General features: G+C 38.7%; 1 protein-coding gene across 16 annotated transcripts in view; it reads left to right on the forward strand.

Moving 5' to 3' along the window:
• ACBD6 (acyl-CoA binding domain containing 6) overlaps positions 1–21,750 on the forward strand; it is a 245,080-nt gene that overhangs the window by 162,189 nt on the left and 61,141 nt on the right. For 3 of the 16 annotated variants that reach the window (XM_033428208.2, XM_033428209.2, XM_033428210.2), the window contains one exon: positions 14,609–21,045. The exons of the other annotated variants lie outside the window; for them this stretch is intronic. In XM_033428208.2, the coding sequence (XP_033284099.1) occupies positions 14,609–14,635 (27 nt within the window). In that variant the 3' untranslated portion in view covers positions 14,636–21,045. Of the gene's footprint in view, positions 1–14,608; positions 21,046–21,750 lie in introns of those variants that run through there. 16 annotated transcript variants of the gene reach the window in all.

A 21,750-nucleotide genomic window follows, 5' to 3' on the forward strand; every position in this document is an offset into this window, starting at 1 on the left:
TGCACGTCCAGAGCCTGTGCTCCGCAACGGGAGAGGCCCGCGTACCATAAAAAAAAAAGTGTTCTGCCTATATTTTCCTCTTAGAGTTTTATAGTATCAGGTCTTACATTTAGTTCTTTAATCCATTTTGAGTTTATTTTTGTGTATGGTGTTATAGAATGTTGTAATTTCATTCTTTTCCATGTAGCTCTCCAGTTTACCCAGCACCATTTGTTGAAGAGATTGTCTTTTCTCCATTGTATATTCTTGCCTCCTTTTGTCCATTGTATACTCTTGCCTCCTTTGTCGTAGATTGACCATTGGTGCGTGGGTTTATTTCTGGGCTTCCTATCCTGTTGCATTTATCTATATTTCTGTTTTTGTGCCACTACCATACTGTCTTGATTACTGTAGCTTTGTAATATAGTCTGAGGTTAGGGAGCCTGCTTCCTCCAGCTCCATTTTTCTTTTTCCATATTGCTTTGGCTATTCAGGGTCTTTTGTGTCTCCATACAAATTGTAAAATTTTTTGTTCTAGTTCTACGAATAATACCATTGGTCATTTGATAGGGATTGCATTGAAACTGTAGATTCCCTTAGGTCATATAGTCATTTTGAAAATATTGATTCTTCCAATCCAAGTTCATGGTATATCTTCCCATCTGTTTGTGTCATCTTCGATTTCTTTCATCAGTGTCTTATAGTTTTCAGTGTACAGCTCTTTTGCCTCCTTAGGTAGGTTTTTTCCTAGGTATTTTATTCTTTTTGATGCGATGGTAAATGAGATTTTTCTTTATTTCTCTTTCTGATCTTTCATCTGTTAGTGTATAGAAATGCAGCAGATTTCTGTGTAGTAATTTTTTTATCCTGCAACTTTACCAAATTCATTGATGAGCTCTAGTAGTTTTCTAGTTTTGTCTTTAGGATTTTCTATGTAAAGTATCATGTCATCTGCAAACAGTGACAGTCTTACTCCTTTTACAATTTGAATTCCTTTTATTACTTTTTCTTTTCTGATTGCCATGGCTAGGACTTCCAAAACAATGCTGAGTAAAAAATGGCAAGAGTGGACATCCTTGTCTTGTTCCTTATCTTAGAGTAAATGCTTTCAGCTTTTCACCTCTGAGTATGATGTTAGCTATAGGTTCATCATATATGGCCTTTATTATGTCGAGGTATGTTCCCTGTGTGCACACTTTCTGAAGTTTTTATCGTAGAATTTTGTCAAATGCTTTTTCTGCATCTGTTGAGATGATCATGTGGTTTTTATTCTTCAATTTGTTGATGTGGTGTATCACACTGACTGATTTGCGGATATTGAAAAAGCCTCGCATCCCTGGGATAAATCCCACTTGATCATGGTGTATGATCCTTTTAATGTATTGTTGGCTTTGGTTTGCTAGTATTTTGTTGAGGATTTTTGCGTCTATATTCATCAGTGATACTGGCCTGTAGTTTTCTTTTTTTGTGGTATTTTTGTCTGGTTTTGGTATCAGGGTCATGGTGGCCTCAATGAATGAGTTTGGGAGTGTTCGTTCTTCTGCAATTTTTGAAATATTTCAGAAGGGTAGGTGTTAACTCTTCTCTAAGTGTTTGATAGAGTTCATCTGTGAAGCCATCTGGTCCTGGACTTTGGTTTGTTGGGAGTTTTTATTTTTTTATTTTTATTTTTTATTTTTTTCCAGTACGCAGGCCTCTCACTGTTGTGGCCTCTCCCTTTGCGGAGCACAGGCTCCGGACGTGCAGGCTCAGCGGCCACAGCTCACGGGCCCAGCCACTCCGCGGCATATGGGATCCTCCCAGACCGGGGCACGAACCCATGTCCCCTGCATCGGCAGGCGGACTCTGAACCACTGCGCCACCAGGGAAGCCCTGTTGGGAGTTTTTAAATCACAGTTTTAATTTCAGTACTTGTGATTGGTCTGTTCATATTTTCTATTTCCTCCTGGTTCAGTCTTGGGAGATTGTACCTTTCTAAGAATTTGTCAATTTCTTCCAGGTTGTCCATTTTATTGGCATACAGTTGCTTGTAGTAGTCTTTTATGATCCTTTGTTGCGTTAGGTGTAAGGTTAGGTTGTTTGAGATTTTTCTTATTGGGTTGGCCAAAAGGTTGGTTTGTTTTTTTCCCGTAAGATGGCTGTAGTTAGTTGTCTTAACGTCATTAAGACATTAATGTCATTAACATTAAAGACTTAGTTGTCTTTAACATCATTCGAAACAGTTTTATTAGACTGTATGTGACAGCTGTCATATTGGCGAGCATTTAAAGAAAGGCATCAAAATTGGTGAATTTTTGTGTAGCCATTTTAATTGAAGATGGAAGAAAACAACATTTTCAGCATATTATGCTTTACTATTTCAAGAAAGGTAAAAATGCAACCAAAATGCAAAAAAAGATTTGTACAGTGTATGGAGAAGGTGCTGTGACTGATTGAACATGTCAAAAGTGGTTTGTGAAGTTTCACGCTACAGATTTCTCGCTGGACGATGCTCCATGGTCGGGTAGACCAGTAGAAGTTGATAGTGAGCAAATCGAGACATTAATTGAGAACAATCAACGTTATACCACACAGGAGATAGCCAATATACTCAAAATATCCAAATCAAGCACTGAAAATCATTTGCGCCAGCTTGGTTATGTTTATTGCTTTGATGTTTGGGTTCCACGTATAAGTTAAACGAAAAAAACCTTCTTAGCATATTACCTCATGCAACTCTCTACTTAAACGTAATGAAAATGTTCCGGTTTTAAAACACATTGTGATGGGTGATGAAAAGTGGGTACTGTATAATAATGAGGAATGGAAGAGATCGTGGAGAGGTCGTGGGGCAAGCTAAATGAACCACCACCAACCACACCAAAGGCCAGTCTTCATCCAAAGAAGGTGATATTGTGAATATGGTGGGATTGGAAGGGAGTTCTCTATCATGAGCTCCTTCTGGAAAACCCAAACAATTAATTCCAACAAGTACTGCTCCCAATTAGACCAACTGAAAGCAGAACTCAACAAAAAGCAACCAGAATTAGTCAACTTCTACAAAATGCATAATCTTCCGTCAGGATAACGCAAGACCGCATGTTTCTTTGACGACAAGGCAAATCTGTTACAGCTTGGGTGGGAAGTTCTGATTCATCTGCTGTATTCACCAGACACTGCACCTTCAGATTCCCATTTATTTAGGTCTTTACAAAATTCTCTTAATGGAAAAAATTTCAATTCCCTGGAAGACTGTAAAAAGCACCTGGAACAGTTCTTTGCTCAAAAAGATAAAAAGTTTTGGGAAGATGGAATTATGAAGTTGCCTGAAAAATGGCAGAAGGGAGTGGAACAAGAGGGTGACTACGTTGTTCAATAAAGTTCTCAGTGAAAATGAAAAATGTGTCTTTTTTACTTTAAAATCGAAAGTACTTTTTGGCCAACCCAATATTTCCTGAGGTAAGATTGTATTGCTATAAACTTCCCTCTTAGAACTGCTTTTGCTGCATCTCACAGGTTTTGGATCATCATGCTTTTGTTTTCATTTGTCTCTAGATATTTTTTTATTTCCTCTTTGAATTCTTGAGTTATCCATTGGTTGTTTAGTAGCATATTGTTTAGCCTCCATGGGTTTGTGTTCTTTAGTTTTTTTTTCTTGTAGCTGGTTTCTAATCTCATAGCACAGTGGTCAGAAAAGCTGCTTGATATTATTTCAATTTTCTTAAATTTACCGAGGCTCACTTTGTGGTCCAATATGTGATCAATCCTGGAGAATGTTTCATGTGCACTTGAGAAGAAGATGTATTCTGCTTTAGGATAGAATGCTCTATAAATGTCAATTAAGTACATCTGGTCTAATGTGTCACTTAAGGCCTCTATTTCCTTATTTTCTGTCTGGATGATCTGTCCATTGATGAAGGTGGGGTGTTCAAGTCCCCCAGTATTATTGTGTTACTGTCGATTTCTCCTTTTATGGCTGTTAGTATTTGCCTTATATACTGAGGTGCTTCTTTGTTGGGTGCTTATATATTTACACTTGTTATATCTTCTTGTCTTGATCCCTTGATCATTTTGTACTGTTCTTTGTCTAACAGTCTTTAAAGTCTATTTTGTCTGATATAAGTATTGTTACTGCAGCTTTCCTTTTATTTCCATTTGCATGGAATATATTTTTCCATCCCCTCACTTTCAGTTTGTATGTGTCCCTAGATCTGAAGTGGGTCTCTTGTAGACAGCATATATACGGGTCTTGTTTTTGTATTCATTCAGCCAGTCTTTGTCTTTTGGTTGGAACATTTAATCTATTTACGTTTAAGGTAATTATCAATATGTATGTTCTTACTTACATTTTGTTAATTGTTTTGGATTTGTTTTTGTAAGTCTTTTTTCTTACCTTCCTCATTTGTTCTCTTGTGATTTGATGACTAACTTAAGCGTTGTGTTTGGACTCCTTTTTCTTTCTTGTGTATGAATCTATGGTAGACTTTCGGTTTGCAGTTACCTTGAGGGTTTTTTTTTTAATCTTATTTTTTTTAGTATTTCCTTTGTGGTTTTTTTTTTTTTTTTTTTTTTGGCTGCGTTGGGTCTTCGTTGCGGCACACGGGCTTCTCTCTAGTTGTGGTGTGTGGGTTTTCTCTCTCTAGTTGTGGCGTGTGGGCTCCAGGGCGCATGGGCTCTGTAGTTGTGACACGTGGGCTCCAAAGCACGTGGGCTCTGTAGTTTGCAGCTCACGGGCTCTCTTGTTGAAGCGCGTGAGCTCAGTAGTTGTGGTGTGCAGGCTTAGTTGCCCCATGGCATGTGGGATCCTAGCTCCCCAACCAGGGATCGAACCCACGTCTCCTGCATTGGAAGGTGGACTCTTCACCACTGGACCACTGGGGAAGTCCCTACCATGAGGTTTTGATATAGCGGTCTATATATAAACAAGATTGTTTTAAGTTGCTGGTATTGTAATTTCAAATGCATTTCCAGTATCCTGCATTTGTACTCTTTTTTTTTTTTTTTTTTTTTTTTTGCGGTACGTGGGCCTCTCACTGTTGTGGCCTCTCCCATTGCAGAGCACAGGCTCCAGACACACAGGCTCAGCGAGCCCGCTCCGCGGCATGTGGGATCTTCCCAGACCGGGGCACGAACCCGTGTCCCCTACATCGGCAGGCAGACTCTCAACCACTGCGCCACCAGGGAAGCCCTGTACTCTCTCCTTATAATTGTTTTTTTTTCTTGCGGTACGCGGGCCTCTCACTGTTGTGGCCTCTCCCGTTGCGGAGCACAGGCTCCGGACGCGCAGGCTCAGCGGCCATGGCTCACGGGCCCAGCCGCTCCGCGGCATGTGGGATCTTCCCGGACCGGGGCACGAACCCGCATCCCCTGCATCGGCAGGTGGATTCTCAACCACTGCGCCACCAGGGAAGCCCCCATATAATTGCTGTTTTTGATTTCATATTTGTGTGTGGATGATTTCCTACCTTCACTATATGTTTGCCTTTACTGATGAACTTTCCCATTTGTAATTTTCTTGTTTCTAGTTGTGGCCTTTTCTTTTTCACCCAGAGAAATTTCTTCAGCATTTGTTGCAGAGCTGGCCTGGTGTTTTTAAATTCTCTTAGCTTTTGTTCGTCTGTAAAGCTTTTGATTTCTCCATCAAATCTAAATGAGAGCCTTGCTGGTAGAGTATTCTTGGTTGTAGGTTCTTCCCTTTCATTGCTTTATTTTTTTTTAATATTTATTATGGCTGCATCGGGTCTTAGTTGTGGCATGCGGGATCTTTCATTTCAGTGCGAAGGCTCTTTGTTGTGATGCATGGGCTTTTCTCTAGTTGTGGTGCACAGGCTCCAGAGTGTGTGGGCTCTGTAGTTTGTGGCATGTGGGCTCTCTAGTTGAGGTGCCTCAGCTCAGCAGTTGTGGCCTGCAGGATTAGTTGCCCCATGGCATGTGGGATCTTAGTTCCTCCCAGGGATCAAACCCGTGTCCTCTGCATTGGAAGGTGGATTCTTTACCACTGTACCATCAGGGAAGTCCCTTCATCACTTTAAACATATCATGCCACTCCCTTCTGGCCTGCAGAGTTTCTGCTGAGAAATCAGCTGATAACCTTTGTGGACGTTTCCTTGTATGTTATTTGTTTCTTTTGTTGCTTTTAATATTTTTTGCCTTTAATTTTTGTCAGTTTGCTTACTATGTGTCTCAGGGTGTTCCTCCTTGGGTTTGTCGCTTCCTGGACTTGGGTGACTGTTTCCTTCCCCATGTTAGGGAAGTTTTTAGCTATTATCTTTTCAAATATTTTCTCAGGTTCTCTCTCTCTCTCTCTCTCTCCTCCTTCTGGGACCCCTATAATGTGAATGTTGTTGCGTTTAATGTTGTCCCAGAGGTCTTTGGGACAGGTCCTCATTTCTTTTCATTCTTTTTCCTTTATTCTGTTACATGGCAGTGATTTCCACCATTCTGTCTTCTAGCTCACTTATCCATTCTTCTGCCTCACTTATTCTGCTATTGATTCCTTCTAGTGTGTTTTTCATTTCAGTTATTGTATTGTTCATCTCTGTATGTTCTTTAGTTCTTCTAGGTTTTTGTTAAACATTTCTTGTATCTTATCGATCTGTGCCTCCATTCTTTTTCCAGGATCTTGGATCATCTTTATTACCATTCCTCTGAATTCTTTTGGGGTAGACTGCCTATCTCCACTTCACTTAGTTGTTCTTCTGGGGGTTTATCTTGTTCCTTCATCTGGGACATACTCCTCTTCTGTCTCATTTTGTCTAACTTTCTGTGATTGCAGTTTTTGTTCTGCAGGTTGCAGGGTTGTTGTTCTTCTTGCTTCTGCTGTCTGCCCCCTGGTGGATGAGGCTGTCTGAGAGACTTGTGCAGGCCTCCTGGTAGGAGGGAATGGGTCTTGTCCCTCTGGTGGGCAGGGCTGTGTCAGGGGGTGTGTTTAGAGGGCAACTGTGTACTCACTCAGGAAGACTTTAAGTAGCCTGTCTGCTGATGGGTGGGGCTGTGTTCCCGCCCTGTTGTTTGGCCTGAGGCAACCCAGCACTGGAGCCTACAGGCTGCTGGGTGGGGCCAGGTCTTGGTGAGAAATTGGTGGCCCCCAGGAGGGCTCATACCAATGAGTAGTCCCAGAACTATTGCCGCCAATGTCTTTGTCCCCACAGTGAGCCACAGCCATCCTCCGCCTCCACAGGAGACCCTCCAATACCAGCAGTTAATTCTGGCCCAGGCTCTTATGAGGCTGCTGCTTTTTTCCCTGGTTCCTGGTGCACACAAAACATTGTATGCACTCTCCAAGAGTGGAATTTCTGTTTCCCCCAGTCCTGTGTAATTCCTGCGATCAAACCCCACTGACCTTCAAAGCCAAATTCTGTGGGGGCTCCTCATCCCATTGCCAGACCCCCAGGCTGAGGAGCCTGACGTGGACTCAGAACTTTCACTCCTGTGGGAGAACTTCTGTGGTATAGTTATTTTCTAGTTTGTGGGTCACCCACCCAGTGGGTATGGGATTTGATTTTATTGTGATTGTGTCCCTCTTACTGTCTCGTTGTGGCTTCTTCTTTGGATAATAGGGTATCTTTTTTGGTAGGTTTTGGTAGGTTCCAGCATTTTGTTTTTGTCAGTGGTTTTTCAGCACTGTGATTTTGGTGTTTTTGCAAGAGGTGAGCTCATGTCCTTCTACTCTGCCACTCTGCCATCTTGTCCCTGCCTCTATAAAATATACCTCCCTGTGCTCAGTGTTGCTGAGACTAAAATATTCTTCTAAATGTCACATTATAAGGATGAATTAAAGGTGAGGGAGTTACACAAAGTAACAAAATGCTCCCAAATGAGTCAACAGAATAAGGTCTGGAACTGGTGAGCTTGCCATTTTGATGATCAAACTGATACACTCCGAGAGTGGTTAATAATGCCTGAAAGATGGGAATAAGAATTCAGGGAAAAAAAGTGACTCTTTAAAGAAAAGGTGATCCTTCTGTAAAATAAGTGCTATAGAATATTTATGGACTAATTCATATGCACAGGTATAGAGATCGATTATGCACAAATATTATCTGTAGAAAATGTGGCAGTTATTGTGGACAGTAGGTGAACAATGAGACTGCAACGTAGTGTTTCTTAGAAAAGCCAACATAACACCACCACTGTAGTAACGAATATCTATAAAAACCAGAGCAAAATACTATTATATATGTAGCCAACTATAGTTAATATAAAACTTAGACTTTTATATTTCATAAAGGGTGTTGATAAATTTGAAGAATCTAGAGAAACAGTTCAAAAAATCAGTAGTTTGGAAATGGAATGTTTTAGGACAGTCTCATGGTCACAAACGGGCATGGGTTATTTTTGTTTAGCACCTATAGAGTTACAACACAGTTTATTTATAATTAACTGTCAGTTGATTTCACATAAAATACAGATATTAGGATTCTCTTGAAAAATCTGAAAATATGGTAATCCTCCACAAATTCCCATAGGACAACAATCAGGTAGAGCTGAGTAGCTACTGCCCTCTGTTGACAGCCCTTGAGCTCTCCAGTTCCCATCACCCCACTATTGCTTCCCTGACCCAATTAATAACCTCACTCTTCTGTTTACTGCCTGAGGACATATAAGGGGTCTATAACCTTATGTTTAGAAAGACTAGGTTTGGAGTCAGGTTACCTAGATTCCAGTTTCTATTCTGCTACTAATTGTGTGACCTTGAATAAAGCATAATTGTAAAATCTTAAAGGTAGAAGGGAATTTAAAGACCATCTGGTTCAACTTCCAGCCTAATGCAGGAATTCTCTCTGCTAAAGTTTCGAAAGGTGGTTAAGCCAGCTAGCCTCGGTTTGCGCATTTCTGTTTACTTCACAAAGTAAAAGCCTGTTCCATTTTAGAAAGTTCTAGCTATTAGAAACTTCTACACCTTGAGTCTGAGTTGGCCTACATGCAGTACTAAAACTGTACATTGTATAAAATACTTTCTCATAGTACTAAACAAAGCAGAACTATAGTAACTTAATAGATGTGATATGAAAGACAAGGTATCTACCTTCATACTTCCTTTTATTCAAAAGTATAGTTTGTGTGTAAAATGTACTAGGCCATCAAATGGGTGAATGATTTTATAGCAAAGCATGATACAGATGTAAATACCATTATAATATTAGTTAGATTGTAGCCAGACCAGTTATAGAGTTTCATTGTAGACTTAGTAACCAGTTTTTATGTTATCATTGGAAATATTTGCCATTTCTGTAAAAAAAAAGGAAAGAAGACTTAAAGATATCTTGTTTGTATAATGGCATTTGTCAGTGTGTTCATACTTTTTAATTTTCCAGGACTTGCAGACTTAATCCCATGAGCTCACTTCTAATATCAGTAAAGGGTATGAGCTGTCTATGTGGTTCAAGCTGCCACTTGAGGGTTTCACCTTCCTGTGGAGCTTTCTAATGGAATTCAAGGTTCTCTCTAAGGGTGAGCATTATGAAGCCTTCCCAGGCTGCTTGAGAGGAGGAAGTGCACCATAGGTTCAAGGACACAGGCAAAGTTTAATGTGCACAAACATGCTTCTGCTTCTGCTTACTCTGATTGGCAAGGTTAACTCTGAGAGGCTGCAGCTTTTAAAAGTGATTTGATTAAACCCACCACTTTATTCCTTTCAGTTTTCCCCCTCCCCTTCAAGCACCAAACCACCACCTCCTTTGTCTTTGCAGTCTTTGCTTTACCAATTACCTTTTCTCTCTTTTTTCGTGATTTTGTGTCAAATTTTGACATTTTGTGAAATAGAATAATGATTTCAAAAGTAAGGTAACTTGCATCATTGAAAGTTTTGCCATTTCCACACTTATGTTTTATAAAACTCCATATCCCTTACCTTCATTTGACTTACCTTATGATGTAAGGAAAGATAGAATTATCACTTACATTAGCAATTTGCTTAGATTTACCACAGCCTTTTATCAAGAATTGGCTTGTATACAATGAATTCCTTTCACAGAAGTGTTTTAAAAAATAATCTTTTAATTACAAAAACTCCAACCATGTGCAAACTTAGGGAGAATAATATACCACCAAACTTCTGTGTACTCATCATCCAGTTTCAGCAATTACCAATTCATGGCCAGTCTTTTTAATCTATACTTCTACCCTACAATAGTGGTCTTTAACCTTTTTAGGAAGAATATAAGGAGAGCTATGAACACCAAAGAGAAAGGATATGGATGTAGAATTTTCGCAAACAGTTTTAATACGTTCATATACTTGCTGAAGCCCTTCCATGGATGTCCTAGGAATCTAAGAATCCAGAATAAGAATTCCTGCATTCCAGCAAAAAGGACACTGAATTTTCTTAGCTTTTCTGTTCACATGAATGTAAGGATTGGGGATTAGCAAAGGTCCTCCTATGAAAGCAACAGTAAAGTTAAGTCAGTGACAGGGTTTTTTAATGATTAAATATTCGTTATAGAATTTCATAATATACTCCCTTACTGCCATTTTCAGCTTCTTTTCCCTTTGGTTGCTTGTTAGTTTCTCTTCTAATTGATGGTTCTTTTACAAAAGTTGACAGACTTGGGAGACATTCAGTGACTCAACTCTCAAGGCCTAACAACTTTAGAATTTCATCCAGAGCTTCTGAGTTATTGCTAACAGCTAAAAAAAAAAAGAAAACTGTCTCTCCCTATATATCCAGGATAGAATAAATAATAATGAAATGCATTAAGTTGTTAAGAACTTAATAAAGCTGAAGTTTCCATTAAAGAGGATACTAGCTTTTAAGTACAAATTTTAATTAATAAAGCATATTTATCAGAACTGTAGGGATGGCTGATTGGACATGACAAAAGGGTAATCTTTCTTTTTCCCAACCTGCTTCACATCCTTCTTTTGTCAGCTGGTAGGTACTTCGCTAAGCCTCCCTCTGAAATAGCTGTGGTCATAGGGTAGACTCAAAACACGAGCGGTTAGTAAAGCATGCGGGATTCCCCTGTAGAACTATTTTGTTTTTGAACCCCATACCATCTGATCCTGATGTGAGCTAAAAGTATTTTTTAAAAGCAGGTAATAATAATAGAGGAATAGTTGATATAATTTAATTCTTAATAATTTTATTTCAAAATAATAGATATATTTTCTCTTTGGCATGGTTTCTCCTCTTTTTCTTCTTTATGTGGGGAGCTGGGGGACAGAGTAAGGTGTATGATACTCATTTGAGTATGGTTAAAAATATTTCTATTAAAGTGATGATTCAGAAAGGAACCACCCTTATTTATAGATAGCCCCCCACCCCTTTTTTTTTAAGTCCTCCATTCTGGCATTCCCTCTCTATTATGGTTGGGAGTACTTTTAATATTTTATTGAAGAGGGAAAGAATCAACAACAACAACAAAAATCCCATAATGTTTAACGGTTATATCCATTCAACAAATATACCAAAATAAATATATGATCATAGAAGGTAGATATTCATATATTTCATATATATATTTCTATAGATGTGTGCAATCCATAGAACACAGATCAACTTGTTTTTATTAATTGATGTTTCTGCAGTATTTTGAAAGTTGTATAATGTGGGGTTTTACCCCATTACAGGTTGGGAATACACAGCCTTTGCTCTGCAGTACCTCCTTCTTTTGAGAGAAGGTTGAATGCCTAATCTCTGTGCTCTCCTTGGGCTTTTGTTCAAGGCCAAATTTGTCAAGAAATTTTTCAGGAAGCTCAATACGAAACTATCACATATAAAAAGATTAACCATCACTTTCAATACATTTTAAAATATTTTCTTTTTTATAAGTGTCCTAAAAATTTGTTTCAGATATTTTACAGATTCCATCATGGTTCATTTTTTTTGTTATTTGGACTGAAGTTGAGCTCTCTACTGTTTGAGTGCCCTAACCTCTCTCAATAGAGAGATGTCTAAGCACCTGTTTAAAAAAAATAAAGATGCCTGTTGCCTGTAACAAAAACTATCCCCACCTACAATTTATTAAACCTTGACATACTGCATTACTTAAGAATTCTCAGAGAAAATTAAAACCCTTTTGACTGGGTTCTGCCATGCAGGGAAATTTTTAGTGACATTTAAAAGGTTTCTCTTGTGTTCCTCTAATGGGATAAGTAAAAAAGGCTTGTTTTAGCCCAGCAAATGGGGGGACAATCCAATTTCCTTGATTCCATCAAGACACTTTTAAAGCATTAGCCTGTGCAGTAAAAAAAATTCAACTGACCCCCTTTGCCTGATGGCTTTGAAAAGTATCCTGATGTGTAGGTATTTGCCCAACACAGCATACTTGGTTATTGCTCTTCCAACACATCCGTTGATGGAAAAATCTTATGTGAAGCTCCAATAAATGTCAGTTTATGTTATAGAACTATAAAAACAGTGCACCAGACTATAATGGTCTTTCTGATGGGCAGCCTTTCCCTGGAAGATGAAAAGAAATCCTGCCAAGTATGTTTAAATTTAAAAATTAAGGAAAAGATAAATTGTTTAAGTAATTTAGTGAACTTTTTGTTACATTCAGTTTGTTCACTGCTGTTGGTATTTACTTCTATTTGTCCAAAAGATGGTGCTCATTTACAGAGAATATACTAGCATAGGGCAGTGGTCCTCCAATGTTGACTAGTATAAGAATCATCAGGGCTTGTTAAAACAAGTTTCTGGGCCCAACCCCCAGAGTTTCTGGTTCCATAGGTCTGGGGTGGAGCCTAATTTGCATTTTTCACAAGTTTCCAGGTGGAACTGATACTGCTCCTCTGAGGCCCACACTTGGAGAACCACTGGCCTATGGGATCTGAAAGGATACTCACCTCTGGATCAGTGGTTCAAAATTTGAATCAAATCACTTAGCCTGAAAGTCATTAACATCTGAGAGCACTCTGATGTGTGAAAAATGTGTTGATGGGCATCAATAAAGTCTTGAGTGGAGAGGCGTGTATTTGACATTTGGCTTTCTCTTTGGCAGTCTTTAAAACCCATTCCAAAGGGAAGGAAAACATAAAGACGATGGAGCTTTCGTTTTAGAGACAGTGCAGGAGAGAAAAGTATGGGAGCTCTATGTTACTGAAAAAAATAGAAACTGAACATAAGTTTTCTATGATCCATTACCTAACAGTAGAATGAAGCTGTTGTTTATGGTATCCTGATATTTAAATTTTTCTTTTTAATGAGAACTTCTGCCCTTTAACTATGTAAAAACTCAAAGCACCTTCTTATTAGTTTTTAAAAAAGTAAACTACATTTGATATTCTGATTCTTTGAAACTTGATTTTTGTGTAAGAAATAATGGTAATTGTGTTATCCAGAATATTTCACTCTAGCTATATCAGCAGTATTTCCTCTGAAATACTTAGAATTGATCTAATAGCCTACTTTTACTCAAGAGTCTAGAGAGTTAGATACTATTTATTCATTTGTCCTTAAAATGTACCTGTGAAGTAAATAGGAGACCAAAAATAATCACCTTTTGACGAGAAGAAATTATAATAGCAGAGAGATTTGTTGGTGTCTGAAAATCATAGAGGCAAAACTGGAAAGAAAGAAACTTAGGAACCTTAGATAGACCCTTTTAAAGAAGGTAGTGCAGCACTCAGTCTCATTTTCTTCTGGTGGAAGAATACGTATGCTAATCCGTACATGTATATCTGTTCTTACAGTGTCTAAATGCTTTATAGTGATTCGTAATGTTCTTCTGTTTCACACTTTTATTTTCTTCTATCTGTCCAAGTAAATTCCGTTCAAACAAATCTTTTTTTCATAAAATATTTATATCTTATTTTATAACACTGTATTTTTAAAAAGACTTATACATAACATTGATTCATGTAATCTGCGAAGCTATTGTTTGTCTATTATTTTTTAATGGTTTCCTTTTAAAGTTATGGAAATACCATGTAATATAGAGGAGGCCCCCCAAAATCTATCTGATTTGTTTTATTCATTGCACTGTCATCTTTTAAAAATATTTGTTGGGGCTTCCCTGGTGGCGCAGTGGTTGAGAGTCCGCCTGCCGATGCAGGGGACCCGGGTTTGTGCCCCGGTCCGGGAGGATCCCGCATGTCCGCCGAGCGGCTGGGCCCGTGAGCCATGGCCGCTGGGGCTGTGCGTCCGGAGCCTGTGCTCCGCAACGGGAGAGGCCACAGCAGTGAGAGGCCCGCGTACCGCAAAAATATATATATATATGTTTGTTGAATTTGTGGCTAGCTTTGAAGCAAAACAAATGCTACTGTTTTTGTTTTTCCGGTACGCAGTCCTCTCACTGATGTGGCCTCTCTCGTTGCGGAGCACAGGCTCGGGACGCACAGCCCCAGCGGCCATGGCTCACGGGCCCAGCCGCTCGGCGGACATGCGGGATCCTCCCGGACCGGGGCACAAACCCGGGTCCCCTGCATCGGCAGGCGGACTCTCAACCACTGCGCACCAGGGAAGCCGCCAAATGCTACTGTTTTAAAGAGTTATCAGTTGCTTTGGGAGTAAGGGTACTATCTGCATTACTTAAAACTCAGTTTGAAAATAATTAAAGGTGACTGAAATTTCCATGGGTTAAATGAATGGAATCAGGTAATCAGCACTTTTCCGGAGCCCTCCTGCATTTCCCTAGAGTCCTGAGCCTACATTTTGTGATTCCCTTCCAGCACCAACCTTCTTTTTTGTTTTGGTTTTTCTCCTCAGCTAAGGATAGGTAATCAAGTCAAATGATAATGATCCACATGGTAGCAGGTATATTCTGCTGACCTTTCCCTGTGGTGCAGTGAGTACTGAAGATGGAGTCCAGAGAAGACTGCACAGAGGAGGTCAGTGCAGAAGTGGGAGCAGTTAATCTCTCTCCTGCTCTGATATCCGACAGCTGGTCTCACATGGGCCTGGTGCCAGCAGTGTCTTTACAGGCTTTGTGGCAGAGATTATTTAAAGGAGATTAATCCCTCTAAACCCCTTATATTTTAATTATCTCTGTATGTATTTATAAAACCTGCAGTCTGCTTGTTTCAGGGCACAGTTGTCCAAGCCCTTGTCTTTAACCTGGTTTCCACAATCAGACAAGTCTATCTCTGTTACCACAAAGGATACACCATTGATTTGATTTTCCTTGTTACTGAAATTGTTTGGGGTTTTTTTATTCATTTGTTTTTTGGTTGGTTTTGGTTTTTGGTTTCTGTTTGATATTAACATTACTGTTTGAGAGAATAACTAAAGTTAGTATGACTTATTTTAGAATATCTGCTAAAATGCTGTTTTTGTATTACATGATAGGAATCTAAAGTTGTAGACTGTAGGATGTGAAAACCTCTTAGTATTATTAAAAAACAATAGATCTTTCAGGGTATTATATTTTAAAGATTGATTAGTGGACATGCCTACCACGGTTTCCAGCATTGTCAGCTAACTTTATGCCTGACCAGGGCATCCAGAACAAAGATTTCTGCCTTTCCAATTTATGTTATTGAGGACTATCAAAATTTCCTTCGAATTTGAGTCCACACAGTATGAAAGAACAAAAATCCTTCATTAAAAAAAAAATAGCTATGAACTATCCTTTGTGGCATTGGAGCATCACGTCTCTAGCCACCATGGAAGTGCTTCTGTCTTTAACATGCAAGGAAGCATTTCTGCCTCTTCATGCACTCTATTGCACCTTCTTTCCAATAGCTAGGAAAGGAATTCTTTGGGAATCATCCTCCTGAAGGTCTTCCGCCTTCTAAGGAACCTCTAATAGGGCCTGTCTTGATTTAGAATGTGTTCATGATATTTGTATCTTCTAACTACTTGTTTTAGAAAGAAAACATGTCCGAATTAAGTACATACATAGATACATAAATAAGATCTGTGGGAGTAGCATAAAGATCTTTTACGCTCTACATATTTTGTGAATGCATTTTAATTGGTGTTAGTTGAGCTTTTTCCTTGGTCTTTCCAAAAAATGAATTCTCTTTCCTGTAACTGTTATTTTTCAATAATAGGTATTATGGAAGCATATATTACCATAAAGAATCAGATTGTAATGTAATAGTATAATACCAAATAATATAAACAATCTATTTTGTATAATATGTTCTCATATTTGAACTGATCTAAACTTCCTATATGTACAATGTTAATTTTTAAAACCATAAAAATATGCCAAATTCTATTAAAAGCTAGGGAAATCCTTAGTTAGAAATTCTTATCTGACTTGAAGACAATTAGAATATGCTTCAAAGTTTCAGGTAGAAGAATGGCATGCTTAGGACAGTGCTTGCAAAAGGGATAGGAGACCAGATAAATTATTAGGGAGGCTCTTGTAGGAATTAGTGGATTAGAAGGTTAGGACCTGGTTAAGGTCCATTACTGTAGAGAAAGAAAGAATCAGATACAGTACAGAAGGAGAATTCAATCAACTTCACTTGATGAAGGACAGTATAAGAGGTAAAGAAAAGGGATAGGTTGAATATGACTCCAAAGCCATAGGCAAAAAAGTTTTCTGGTTTTGATGTGGCTAACTTTAGGGGGCTATCCTGAAATTCATTTAAAATGTCCTAAAGAAAAAGAGAAGCCAAGAGAGAACATTTGTACACACAGAGATGTTTTTCCAAAAGAATAACAGATTCTAAGAGAAGGCTGAATCTTTATTTTAAAATCTCAGATACTGAAAAATCTCCATATAAATATGAAGATATACAGAGAAACCCGTAAAATCCCAGTAGTGTTTAAGAGCATAAGCTCTGAAGCCAGAGACTTAAGTTCTGGCTCTGCACCTTATAAATCCTGTGACCTCAGACAAAGTTACTTAACCTACCTAAGCTTCAGTTTCTTCATTTGTGAAATGAGATAACTTAATACCTACTTTATGAGGTTGTTGCGTGGATTACATAAGAGAACACATAAATTGCTTAGTGCAGTAAACAGATTTGCTACTACCATCATTGTTTTTACTCACAACTGACTAAAATCAGTCTTTCTTGCTATATTGGCAGGCTATAGGCAGAAAGGTATACAAAATGAACTATCATTAAAGTTGCCCACAATACTGCATCTTTGTCTGTTTTGCTACTCATACAAGGCATGTATATGTTTATTATAGAATTCTAATTCATAGATGACTTGAAGTCTTTTGTTCTTATTTTTAAATCAATACCAGAAGTAATACCTTTTTATTTGACTCTTAGTTGTACAGCCATACACAAAAGTTATTAAATTACAGTTGGGAGGTAGAGGGTAGAGTAGGGGAATAAACTAAAGCGAACATTTATTGAGACTCTTAATACAATCATTCATTCCCCTTAATAAAATCAGTCACTTATGCCAGAAAAACAGCTCAGAATAGTTTTATCTTTGAATATGTGGATTTTGCTACCTCTCTTCCCACAGGCTGTGTCCTTTTTTATTGGGTCCCGAGAAAACAGCTTATGTAATATTTCTTTTGGATACCCAGGAAAGAATTTAGGCAGCAGGACTAATGTGGACAGTAAAAACTGAAGTAAAAATCTTTCCATGTTTTTAAAGATTTAAAAAATTATTCTAAAAGAGGATGAAAGTGTGTGGATGGTGATAAAAAGCCACCATTTGATTATATTTATCGGCAAATAGTTCTGAAGAAATTACAGTATGAAAAACTGAAATTGTAGCTTCAGGGGAAATAGAGGGTTAAATCTCTGAGCTGTAGAAGCAGATTGTGTTTTCCTTTTGTGATCTGGGCTGACAAGACATCAGTATTCTATTCATCTGTTGGGAATTAGGCTGTTAATCCAATCAATGACTCTTGAGTGAGCTGTGGCCTACCTCCCCCACTGGGGAACAATCGGATCAAACTGCAGATTGTTTAAGAGCACAGTGCTGTCCTCATGTCAGGTGGAATTCTCAAACGCTCCCTGGTGAATTGGGGATAGGGAAAGCTGCCTTGGCCCATTTATCCTCCTTCTTAAATAACCAGGTGTCTGCTTCATCCATAGGAAAGCATTAGGCAATAGTGACAACAGGAGTGCAATAGAAATCCATTAACTTTAGCTCACAAAAGTGTGGGTGAAAGGAAGCAATGCTTCCAAACACCCCACAAAACAGCTTATATAAAAGTTTATTCATATTTTTTCCCTACTCCTCAAACCCTAAATCATTTTTTTTGTGGGCTTTTTTTTTGGTTGTTGCTAACAATTCTATATCAGTGAATTTTGTTAACCACCATGAGCTCTTTCTGTGTATTTATACTGCCCTGCCTATATTTTTATAAGTCATCAGGGTAGAAGTAAATTTTAATATAGATTATGGGAACACTAATTAAATAAAATTTTAATTTTAAAATATCTTTCTCTGAGGAATGCTAATTAAATAAAATTTTAATTTTAAAATATCATAGTCTGAGCATACATAATTTTGACATCTTTTGCAGCCTAGCAAAATTTAATTTCTAATTACTGATTTAATAGTCCATTAAGTACATTTGGAAATTATTATTGAACTGATTAGATAGATGTTCAGGGTTGCTGTTACCTTCTATGAAATGCTATCTCAATTTTTCCTTTTAAACAGTAAGGTGAAATGAGCTATCATAAAGCAAAATATCCAAAATACAAAGAGGAATTCTCAAAGAAAGTACTTACAACCCCAGTCTTAGTGAAAACAGGCTTAAAGGATAATTTTATGGCTTTCTATCTACATTACGTAGGAGTGTTCCAAAAAGAATTTCCTAAATTTGCCAATTTTATCCATTCGTCCTGTGTATATAGCACACACCTTTTATACCCAGGACTCTTCTTAAGCATTGGAACTGGGCTTCCCTGGTGGCGCAGTGGTTAAGAATCTGCCTGCCAATGCAGGGGACACGGGTTCGAGCCCTGGTCCCGGAGGATCCCGCATGCCGCAGAGCAGCTCAGCCCGTGCACCACAACTACTGAGCCTGCGTGCCACAACTACTGAAGCCCACATGTCTAGAGCCCATGCTCCGCAACGGGAGAGGCCACCGCAATGAGAAGCCCACGCACCTCAACAAGGAGTAGCCCCCGCTCACCGCAACTACAGAAGGCCCATGCACAGCAACGAAGACCCAATGCAGCCAAAAATAAATGAATAAAATAAATAAATTTATAAAACTAAAAAAAAAACAGCATTGGAATTACCACCATGAACAAGACAGACAAGGTCCACACTCTTTGGGAGCATACGTTCTAGTGAGGGCAACATACCAAAAACAATAAATAAGACGCTATCAGATAAGCACTAAGAAATAAGTGAAGTAGGTTGGTTACTTTGAACAGAGTGATCAAGTAAGACTCTACTGAGGAAGTAATAGTTAAACAGAGACTTCAATGGAGAGAAGGTGCTGTAAGTCATGCCCCAAATCCCTGAAACAGGAATGAGCTTGACATACCAAGAGCAGACTACTTATATGTATGCTGTTCCCCAGACCAGAGGGTTTCAGGCCTGGCAAAGCGTCTGAATTTCCTTAGGAACTCTGTAAATATAAAGATATCTGAGCCTCTAGCTCTAGAAATCCTGGTTCGGCAGGGCTGGATAGGACGAAACCTGTGCATCCAGTGCCATGAACAGTACGGAAAACCTACTCCAGCCAGTGTAGATCGTTTCCTCCCTTGAATACATCACATTCTTACCTACTTCCATCTGTGCCTTTGCACATGTTTTTCCTTTGCCGGTAATGTTCACCCTTATCCTCTCACACATACATACATCCTCACCCTTTCAACTACCATGTGCTCTTCAAGGCCGTGTCTCAATAGGAAGCACAGAGCACTATTTTTGAAGTATTCTTACCAAAAAAAGTTGAACCCAAATTTAATAAAACCTATTAAATACATGTGATAATGATGTAATGACATCAAAAGAAAGTAAACTGGCAAATCTGGACTATGGGACATTCTGCTGAACGACTGGACCCTTTCTATAATAAGTCAGTGGCATTTTTTAAAAAGTGGGACAATAAGAAACTCATTAAATAAAAAGAACAATTAGGAGCCAGAATGTAATCAGGTGCCGTAGTATGAGATATTCTGAAAGTACTTTGGAAGAGGTAATGGGGAAGAAAATGGAGAAATTAGTATGAACCACAGTAGTCAGAGACATCTTCAAGAGGGAATTGTGGCCTATCATGAACTGTAAAAGCTAGGTGCTATTTGATGGCCACTGAGGTGGGAATAGGGTTAGGTAGCAGAAACAGCTCAATCTAGATATGTGTTTTTCATGAAGAATAATTGGATAAAGTGGATCCAGAGCATGGATGCTTCGATTAAGGAATTTGTACTACTCTGTGTGTGCATGCATGTGTGTGTGTTTTTAAAAAGAGTAACATAGGGTTTCCCTGGTGGCGCAGTGGTTGAGAGTCCGCCTGCCGATGCAGGGGACGTGGGTTCGTGCCCCAGTCCAGGAGGGTCCCACATACTGCGGAGCAGCTGGGCCCGTGAGCCATGGCCGCTGAGCCTGCGTGTCCGGGGCCTGTGCTCCGCAACGGGAGGGGCCGCAACAGTGAGAGGCCTGCGTACCACAAAAAAAAAAAAAAAGGAGTAACATAATGGATTTTTTTAGAATGATTAATCTAGTGATGGTGTACTACTACTAGGGAGAAAGGCAACAGGGAAGAATAGCAGTGAAGAAACCATTCTGTTCATTCAGATATGAATTGATAAAGGATTTATATTTGAGTAACAACAGCAGAAGTTACTAATTTCCCAGATACCAAAAGGAAAGTGCCTATTTCATAGCACCCTCTGTGGATGTGGAACTATTTTGTGGACCTAGCAGACTGTGAAAATTTTCATTGTGACACCAGTCAGAATGGCCATCATTTAAAAGTCTACAAATAAAATGCTGGAGAGGGTGTGAAGAAAAGGGAACTCTCCTACGCTGTTGGTGGGAATGTAAATTGGTGCGGCCGCTGTGGAAAACAGTATGGAGGTTCCTCAGAAAACTAAAATAGAATTACCATATGACCCAGCAATCCCACTCCTGGGCATATATCTGGACAAAACTAATTCAAAAAGACATATACACCTCTATGTTCATAGGAGCACTGTTCATAGTAGCCAAGACATGGAAACAACCTAAATGTCCATCAACAGAGGAATAGATAAAGAAGATATGGTACATATATACAATGGAATACTACTCAGCCATAAAAAAGAATGAAATGATGCTATTTGCAGCAACATGGATGCAACTAGAGATTATCATACTAAGTGAACTAAGAAAGACAAATCATATGAAATCACTTACATGTAGAATCTAAAATATGACACAAATGAACCTATCTACGAAGCAGAAACAGATTCACAGAGAACAGACTTATGGTTGCCAAGGGGTTGGTGAGGGAGGGATGCACTAGGAGTTTGGGGTTAGTAGATGCAAACTATTACATATGGAATGGATGGACAACAGGTCCTACTGTATAGCACAGGGAACTATATTCAATGTCCTGGGATAAACCATAATGGAAAAGAATATGAAAAAGAAAAAATATATATGTATAATTGAGTCACTTTCTTGTACAGCAGAAATTAATACAACATTGTAAATCAACTACACTTCAATTAAAAAACTCTTTTTTCATTGTGAAAGTGAAAAGTGAATGAGTAGGAAAGGAAAGAATCACTTCTTGGACTTCTCCACTGTACGTCTGATTATTTACCATAGGAGGGATTTAGAATCGAGCAGAGTGAAGTATATTGAGCTTTAACTGTATAGTATTATAGAAACAGTAATGCAGTAAGCAAAACACCCTTCAGAAGAGAAGATAGTTTGGCTCTGTTCCCTCATGTACCTAAAAATATATAGACTAAGCTACAGCTTCTCAAAATATGCATACTTGAAAAAGTACAGCAATCAACCAACGAGAA

Source organism: Orcinus orca, chromosome 1 (genome assembly GCF_937001465.1).
Source record: "Orcinus orca chromosome 1, mOrcOrc1.1, whole genome shotgun sequence".
Taxonomy (NCBI): Eukaryota; Metazoa; Chordata; class Mammalia; order Artiodactyla; family Delphinidae; genus Orcinus; species Orcinus orca.